The following is a 10000-nucleotide window of genomic DNA, read 5'->3' as shown; positions in this document are numbered from 1 at the left end:
GGGAGTGTGTGTGTGTGTGTGTCCAAACCAGACAGTCATTAGCCACACAGGAGAAGTGGAAATGCTGAATGTAAACTGTGAACTATTGATGAAAACGAACCAATGTTTCTCTCTCTGTACACACCAACAGTTACACACAAATACACAAATACACACACAAAACTACACAAATATACACACAAATAGACAAAGTAGTTAATAAACATAGAGTTGGTGTTGGAGCTCACAGATTTGTTCGTCTTAAAGCAATAAATTCATTCATTGTCTGGATTTCATTCATGTTTATTTTGAACTGGTGAAGCTGCTGAATTTACAACTTGTGTGAAGTATTAACATTTAGATTTGTTCTTATTAAATGTCTCACTGTGTACATCATGTGACTCATGTTCATGGAAAGTGTAAAATTGATCTTTGTAATACGCAGTTGGTTTTGAAAATCCCATCATCGTGGGAGTCAGTGAAGTAACCACATGAGGTCATATTAGTAGAGCAGTAATTGATCATAATATATATAATATATATATATATATATATATATATATATATATATATATATATATATATATTATATGTCTCACTGCATGTTTTAGAAGCTCAAACTGTGAATTTCTTCAGCAGGTTTAAAGTAATAAAAAGAATAATAATCACAGAACTTCTGTCTGATTCATCGCCTGTCAACTTAAAAATACAGTAAAATATATTTATATTTATATTTATATATATATATATATATATATATATATATATATATATAAATAAATATCAGAAAACATGAGGATTTGATTTACATTATCTGTCCTCAGTTTAACAAACTTTCATTTTTATATCAAACCGACTTGAGAGATGATGGAATGAGCCAGAAACAAGACATGTTATGTTAACATCACTCAGACGTTAACTTGATTTTATCGCAGTGAGAATCTTCGAAACAATTCAAAACTTTTTAACAGGATTTTAAAAACTTCCTGGCTCTATAATCTGATTATTATCCGATTGTTTCCACGCTTCTCCAGATTTACTTACAAGTGACGCTAATCTGTCGCATTTATGAAACTAGACTGCGTATTAACGGAGAACCCTGAAACACCTCATTAAGAGATGAAGCACCTGTGTGGACCCGACACTAACATCTCTGCAGACAGGAAGCGTTTGTAGCTGAGGCCTGTTCACAACCTTTAACTGCATCTCTAAACACAGACGTTCATGCTGTGTTTGCACGTGAAACATGTTTCGGCATTTACTCAAATGAAAGAGGAAATATATTGAGAGAAGAAGATTTTACCAGCGACGCTGCAATGACTTGATCAGCAGACACAGAACATAAACACACTCCAGGGTGATAAACAAAGACATGCCAAACAGAGGACAAGCTGCAGGTGAGACAGGAAGTGTGGGGGGGGGGGCGGTATGAGCGTGGCACACACAGAGTCATGTGATCTGTACCGTTATGGGATTGTTGGGCGCTGGAAGCAGCAGGAAGCTCATTGGGCAGAGCGGAGCCAATGGCATGGCAGGGCGGGGTCTTAGGGTTACCTGGGCAGCAGGTGAAGCAAAAGCAAAGCGTTACACACACACACACACACACACACACACACACACACACGTACACCTGCGTCACTGACACACAGCGACAGAAACATCTGAGACCCGACACACTCCACCACACGAGATCCCCAGCAGGAAGTGACACGTCAAACCCTCGTTATGCCATCGTGACTGTTTCCTCCCAACATGCAGGAGCATCGTGCGATAACACACAGATACAAAGTGTCAACGCCGCCTTCAAAGGGAACTTGTGAGGTCGTGTTTTCAACACGGGACGTCTGCACCACATGCTGTTACTGGATGAAACCAGTCAGTCCATCACAATCTGCAAAGAGCATGAATGTCTGCACCAAAAATTGCATCTGACAGTTGTGGAGACATTTCTCTCTGAACCACAAATGTCTCACGGTGTCGCTCGAGGAAAAGGATTCATCCTCAGGGAACCACGAATCAATCCAGCAGCTACTGAGCTCAGTCTGGGAGGTCTGTTTCAAATACAGGGCTGGTTCTCTTCTGCAGAAACTATTTGAAAATGTGCAGTTCCAGCAAAACAAACACAGAAAATAATCTGTGGGCTCTGACATTTTTAGAAACATCCTCATATATCACACAACAAATCCTCCTGTTGGAAGAATCATCTTACTCCCCACTGCCTATACCTTATATGTTCAGTATCAGATTGTTTCGGCTCTTTTTGACGCTATATAATGTTGAAATGATCCTTTTTTGAATGGCTGTACCACACGTAGATAATAGACGTTCATCCTGACGTCCTGATTTGGGATCAAAACAAAGCTCAGCTCAGTGGTCTGAACACTGACGGACATAAAACAGGATGTTCTGAATGAGGCCTGATTCTGAATGGAGCATTAAGACGTGTGAGATATGCCGATATAAATCAGGTTTTAGGAGCATTCTTTGGACACGTATTGAGCGTATTCAGAATATGCACCTGAATCGGGCTTTTTACCACATTTTTGCTTGTTTTGCGGCATAAAAAGAAAAGCTTGAAAACTTCAAAATAAACCGGGTAAAGACAGGTTTTTATTTAGATTTTTAAGTGGACTACACTGGACCCAGAGAGAAATACGCAGCACACACACAGACACACACACAGACACACACACACACACACACACACACACACACACACACACACACACACACACTTTAGTGAGTCCCTGTCCTTTAATCGAGTGGAGCTGTAAGATGAGATTCTGCTGTTTTCTGCTGCAGTGAGCGTTCTCTGCTGGAGGCCCCGACAGATCCCAGATCAGCCTCTCTGTCAAACCGGGGCCGCGGACAGACGAGCTGCTGGGTGGACCCTGATCCCGGGTCAGTGCCTGGACGGCTGGGCGTGATTGGGTGAATAATTAATGGCGTTATGAACGCACCTGCAGGACGTAGAGCGCAGCTAAAAGAGACGAGGACGATGTGAGAGAGACAGAGGAGAGAGACAGAGAGAGACAGAGAGAGAGAGAGAGAGAGAGAGAGACAGAGAGAGACAGAGAGAGAGAGAGAGAGAGAGAGAGAGAGAGAGAGAGACAGAGAGAGAGAGAGAGAGAGAGAGAGACAGAGGAGAGAGAGAGAGAGAGACAGAGGAGAGAGAGACAGAGAGAGAGAGACAGAGAGAGACAGAGAGAGAGAGACAGAGAGAGACAGAGAGAGAGAGAGAGAGAGAGAGAGACAGAGAGAGAGAGACAGAGAGAGAGAGAGAGAGACAGAGAGAGAGAGACAGAGAGAGAGAGAGAGAGAGAGAGAGAGAGACATTGCCTCATGTCGCACTCCGTCTCTGTTTATGTCAGCGGCGGCCATGGTGCCTTCAAGGTTAGACGTGTAACTCCTCTGAGAACTGGAGCTCCCTCCCAGAATAAAACACAACAGAGCTACAACACACACATAAACACACACATGCAAACACACACACCTGTAGCTGATTTTTAAACCAAAACCACCAGCTAACACCAGTGTGTCTGAGTACACACACACACACACACACACAGAGCCTCTCCTAACCCTGATGAGACAAAGCAGCTCCTGCATTGCAGCCTCCACACCCTTTTCCTGTCCACTGCCCTTCTCCTTTCTCCACCTCCATCTCCATCCCTTCTCCTCCCATCCTCTTCTTTATATCCTCCATCACACCTCCTCCTCCGCTGCTCTGTCGTCTCCACCCTTTCATCCCCCCATCCCCCCATCCCCCCATCACTGACATCATCGCCATCACTCTCCACCATCAATAAAGGCCCGTGTTACTCACCCTCCACTCCGTCAGGCGGTCCTCCCCATGTCCATCGTTTAGGCCTGTTATCCAGATGCTCTCCTCCTCCTCCTCCTCCTCCTCGTCTCTCGGTGCCTCCTCCTCTCCGGCGGACCAGGGCCTCCAGCCTCTCCTGCTCGTTGCGTTCGGAGATGGGGAAGAACAGAGACTCTCTTACCGACCCGTCGCTGCGGCGACGGGTACCCGGCGAAGCGCAAGAAGACGGCTGCGCCATGGTTACCGCATGAAGCAGCCTCGCCCCTCCGTCCTCCATCAGTGACACACTCATACAGCTCTGATGTCTCTCTACCGCTCTCTCTCTCTCTCAGTGGTACAGAACACACTGAGACCTCTCTCTGTCTCTCTCTAGGTAACACTGACTCCCCCTATCTTCCTCTCCTCCCTCACACAATGTTCACCCCTCCCTCTCTCCGTCTGTCTCTCTCTCTGTCGCTCTCTCTCGCCTCTCTCTCTCGCTCTCTCCCTTTCTCTCTTTCTCAATTTCAATTCAATTAAATTAAATTTGCTTTATTGGCATGAACGTTTAGAAACGGTATTGCCAAAGCATCAAAGAATTAAACATACAATAATATCAATACACAATAACATCATCTCCCTTTCTCTCTCTCTCTCTCTCTCTCTGTCTCTCTCTCTCTTTCTCTCTCACTCTCTCCCTTTCTCTCTCTCTCTCTCTCTCTGTCTCTCTCTCTCACAGAGCAGTTTAGTCAGATGGGAGGTACCAGAATGCAACCCGTCACAACCCCCACCTACATGCATGAACACACACACACACTCACACACACACATCCATGAACACACACACACTCACACACACACACACACACACATCCATGAACACACACACACTCACACGCACACACACACACACATGCATGAACACACACACTCACACACATGCATGCACTCACACACACATACACACACACAGACTGGGTGGATTGGATATTGATCCTGGTTGCATTGGTTTTTATCTCCTTCACTCTCTCTACCTTCTTCTGCCTCGTCTCTACACACACACACACACACACACACACACACACACACACACAGTATAATCTACTGTGAAATACACACAAAAGTACATAAAAACACAACAACAATACAGTATTCTTCATATGGTTCAAATGAATTGTTCTTTTCAAACTAAGTGAGAGATAATAAATGAACTGAATGTGTTTTTCTCCTCCTCTAACTCCTGCCTTTAGATTCAGGCTCTCATTGTTTATTAGAGTCTATTATTCAAACAGGTTTATTAATATCAGATAATTAAAGAGACTTCATGGGTTGCAGGGTCTCTGCAGGGTTCATCGAGTTACATCAATGCCACATAACAGGGAATTAAACCTGTTTCATGAACAAACTGTAATAATTCAGAGTAACGATAGGATTCATCAAATGAGTGCATCCTGCACCCAGAGAAATGGATGTTTGGATTAAGTGTTTATTTTTAATAGAGACTAATTGGAAAGCTTTTTAAGACTTTTCCAGCGCTGAAGATCTTCTGTATTCTGTATTATTATCTGCATGGTGACGTCTCCTCCTTCTTGGCTTCAGAGCTGGATGTCGATCAATTCCTCTGTAAATAACCGACTGTCTCGCTGAGTGCAGTGACAGCTGACCTCTGACCTGAGACCTGAGACGTGTTGACGGAGAGAAGAAGAATAAATGTGGGTTTCTTTGGGATCTTTGTATTATTTGTTTCTTGATTTGTTTATTTAGAGACGACTCTCTTTCTCTTCCTGCTTTCTATCAACAACCACATCCCGCTCTGGTTCTTCAACGTCCACTAATGTGGTGATGTTAGTGAGCAGAGAGCAGTTTAATATACTGTTTACGCCCGGTAGAAAGCTGATACACATATATATAATATATATAAATATATATATATATATATATATATATATATTTGCTGGAGGTGCATGCAGAGTCACGCACAGACTGCAAAGAGGGAGGAGCTCAGAGTGAAGAAGAGGGAAGAGAGACAGCAGAAATGTAAGATGAAGGGGGGATGGTGGACAGAGACTCAGATGTACTGAAGATATAGATCAGAGAAGAAGAGCGGACTCATTCTCTGTTTATTCTGCACACAATTCTGAATTTATATGAGAACGTTTTGGTATTTAATGTGTGATTTATTCTATTTAAAGGCGTTTGGTAACATTAATTACAAGATATATAAAAGTCATAGTGGAGTCGTTCCCGTCTGAGGTATCAGAGCCGACCTGCAGTACTAAGACAGACAACAAGCAGGAACCAACGAGCTCTCTGACAACTACAGACGAGCAGCACGCTACAGATCAACCAATGGATCCACAGATCAACAACAGCTACACAACAGAGCTAACGGCTAACGGCTAACGCTAGGGTGCGTTCAGGCTCTGTGCAGTACAGATGAAGGTGAATCATAACGTTATCATGATGCGTTCAAATGTAATCTTGTAAAATGTAGTTTTTGGTGAATAAATAGTTGTTTGAAGGAGATGTTTTCACAGCAACATGAAATATAAAATAGATAAATTGATTTACAATCATCAGCAAAGTTCAATGCCTGCTTCTTTGAGGAGAGCATATTCAATTGCATGTTTTGTGCATTAATTTATTATAATAAATGTCCAAATCCTTGTTGAGTTCTTCTTTTTTTCTACATTTTCCATTTCGTACAAGTCGAGACCTGCAACCGCAAAATAAGATCAACAACTGAAAGGAGCTGTTTTACACGTGTAAACATGTTACAACAGTTCTTTGTTTTTAGGTTGAAATCAGAGAAAAGATGCTGTAAATGAAACTAAACTAAGTTGATCAAGAGAAGATTAATTAAAGACTATTTTTTAACATTTGCTTGTTCCAGCTTCTCAGTGCTGCTTCACTTTGTCATATGATAGTTAATCAATATGTTAATTTATATATTTGGGTTTTGGAATGCTGATCGGACAAAACAAGATATTTAAAAACACCAGAGAAAGTTTCTTTGTGTTCACTAACAAAACAATTAGTTTATTAATGCAGGAAATAATCATCAGATTAATTAATAATGACAATAATCGTTCGCTGCTGCTCTTCCACAATCACACAAGCACTATGCAGAGTACACACATGTATACTGAAGTACACAGAAGTACATAAAAGGTCCATGCTGTCTCTGCCATGGATCAACTGAATATTAATCCACAATAATTTATCAAATAAATAATGCCAAATATAATATATTTGGGGTTTGTGTTATTGATGAAACTAATATTGTGATGTCACGAGAGCTCTGGAAGATTGTGATTCATTATGTTTTCATACATTTTATAAAAACCTGCACCTCAAATAAGAAAGCTCTGAGAAACCTCTAGTAAAGTAATGCTTATAGTAAAACACTAAATCAACATTCAAATCACATGACTGTGTCCCTCATTAAAGCACATTGATTGTGTGGATTTATTTTCCTCTTTCAGAGGTGAAGTATGTGCTCGTCACAGCGACCGTCTGTTCCGGTAAACGGGACACGTGATACGCTGACGGTGATGTCATCGCCCCATGAGGCTGACCGATCATTATGTCATTAAGTTATGCATGTGAGTGTGTGGGGGGGGGGGTGTTAGCATGTAAACAGGGCCTTTAAATAAAAAAAGAGGGCGGTGAGCGGTGAACTCTCTGTTAACCCTTCACATGCTGCTTAGCAACTGATAATTCATGTTCTGGGGTGGAGCTGAAAGGGTTAATGCAGATAATTAGTGTTGGACGATAATAATATGAGTCAATGGTTCTCAGCCAAGTGATGCCCACTCATGAGTGTTAGTCATGCTTCAGGCTGCTGCTTTACTTCATGAAGAAAGAACTCTAACCAAGAACCAAACAATCTGATTTCACACAAAATCATCTTTTATTTTGAATGCTTTACTTCCAAAAACGCAAGTCACTTACACTCAATACTGTGGCTGAACTAAGAGGCAACCTCCTGCATTCTCTCTAGTGACCACCAGGGGGCGACTCCTCTGGTTGTATAGAAGTCTATGAGAAAATGACTCTACTTCTCTCTTGATTTATTACCTCAGTAAACATTGTAAACATGAGTTTATGGTCTCAATCTCTAGTTTCAAGTCTTCTTCAATACAGCATGATGTTCATTTAGTACATTATGGTCCATTTAGAGTCAAACAGACCATAAAGCAGGGGATGCTTTAGGGCGGGGCTACACAGTGATTGACAGGTCTCTACCAGAGACATATACGGCGTCTCTGCATCACTCCTCCTCAGTCCAGATATGGTCACTTCCTGTTCACTGGTTGCAAAAAGTCAAGATAGTGACGGACAAAACGCAGAACTCAAAGCTTCTAAACTTCAGTCCACAAACCAACGGGTGACGTCACATGACTACGTCCGCTTCTTACATTCAGTCTGAGGTCGATCTCCATAGACCTCGATGTTAAAACGACCAACTTAACAGCAGAAATAAACATGTTTACAGCCTGGTTCAATGAAAGATGTTGCTCTCTATAGCTAATGTCTCTGTTTATGACAACAGTAGGGAGGATGAATTTATATATAACTCACCCGTTTGAATTATATTAAGGATCAAAATTCAGCATAATTGAGGGCGTGGCCTCTGTGAATGCCAGATACCATGATGACTTTAGCAGTAGAGCAGCTGCTCCTGTCCACAGCAGAACATTACTTTGCTCCAGTGCTGGTACTCCATCTACTGTAGTACTACACTGTAGTACTACACTGACTAAGTAGAAGTACCTCAGACTACCACACTTCGAAACATGTCTACTGTCCCTTTAATGTGAAATAAATGTATTAATGTTGAAATGATGCACATAACACCTTAATTTAAAGGATTCAATCAAGAAAAAAAACAAAGAAAACAAAACTCAATGTAAGAAATAAGACATTTACAGATTGTAAAATTGTTTAAATCTGGACTTGCATTGTCAGGCTTGATTGTTGTTCTCTTCTACTTAGTATTTGTTATTTATTTGGTTTAGTTTGGTTTGGTTTTTGGTTGAGTTTTGTGTCACTTAGTTATTTTCAGTCATTTATTGTCTGGAAGATGAAAGAAACATTACAATAAAGTTTATATATATACTGATGAATAAAAGACCTTTAAAAGAAGGTTTTAATACTAGTTTAGGGCACCAAAACATTGACTGAGATCTATTGATATTGTTGTAATATATGTTGTTCTGTCAGGTTGCACACATTTACCTCATGGTGGTTGGTTGTGATGGTTTCCTGAGACATATTGAAAGGTTTTTGTGTGTGTGTGTGTGTGTGTGTGTGTGTGTGTGTGTGTGTGTGTGTGAGTATTGGGCAGGAGGTTAGACTCAGTGTCTAGTATCTATTTAAGTCTGCTGCAGAAATAAACCAGCCCAACTCTTCATGTTTCAGTTGAATGCACACAAGTGGTCGGCTGACAGGAAGTCGTTAGAGCTTCGGCATTAATTACTTGTTTCTCCCTCAAACTCTGGTTCGTCCCAACAACAACAACAGGAAACTCGATTATGGATCGACACGATTAATTCAGAGAGAGAGAGAGAGAGAGAGATGATGACTGGTGGAAAAGATGATCCAGTTTAAGTGTGAACGGCAGAGTGATGAAGAGGTGAGAGGAAGCATAACGATGTGGAGGTTATGCTGCATTCATGTCTATTCATAAATGAGTTGACACCTGCGGTGATGATTCAGTGTTGTTTATTGTAACGATGTTGAACGATCATAATCTTTTTACAATAATGTCAAACTAACTGTGAGTACAGTTTTAATTATTGGTTAATGCGTGATAATGGAACACATTTTTAATATTTCATACGGGATTATACAAACATTTTTGTGATATATATATTCTGTATATTGATAACTGAACACATTTGTATTATAATTGTTATGATTTTTATATTGATTATGTGGCAGCAAAGGTGACAAACATGAACTCGTTTACATTATAAATGTATCAAGTAAAGAAGCGGGTGGAGTTGGTTTCGGGTGCTTTAACAAACAGGGCTGAGTATTAATATGTATTTTAGTATTAATTATATGAAGTCAGAGGTCCGATCATGAGTCTGGTTTACTTCCTTTAGAAGGAAGTCTACACTTCATAACATCTGTTATTCTGACCTGCTTCTGCTTCCCGCTCACATTCTGGCATTTGTTTATTGTTTCTCGTTTATTTATTGTATATTTTCA

The 10000-nt window shown here is 41.0% G+C and overlaps 1 protein-coding gene across 1 annotated transcript in view; it reads right to left on the bottom strand.

Annotated features, from left to right (window-relative positions):
* The window catches only part of map7d2b (MAP7 domain containing 2b), a 19510-nt gene that overhangs the window by 7132 nt on the left and 2378 nt on the right, over nt 1–10000 (bottom strand). The window contains 2 exon segments of the mRNA XM_076080789.1: nt 1444–1533; nt 3806–3938. Of these exon segments, the coding sequence (XP_075936904.1) occupies nt 1444–1533; nt 3806–3938 (223 nt within the window).

Source organism: Anarhichas minor, unplaced genomic scaffold (genome assembly GCF_050575085.1).
Source record: "Anarhichas minor isolate MPS153535 unplaced genomic scaffold, ASM5057508v1 ptg000074l, whole genome shotgun sequence".
NCBI classification, from domain to species: Eukaryota; Metazoa; Chordata; class Actinopteri; order Perciformes; family Anarhichadidae; genus Anarhichas; species Anarhichas minor.
Note: the sequence above shows the minus strand (reverse complement) of the source record. Positions and strands in the feature narration are given on the sequence as shown.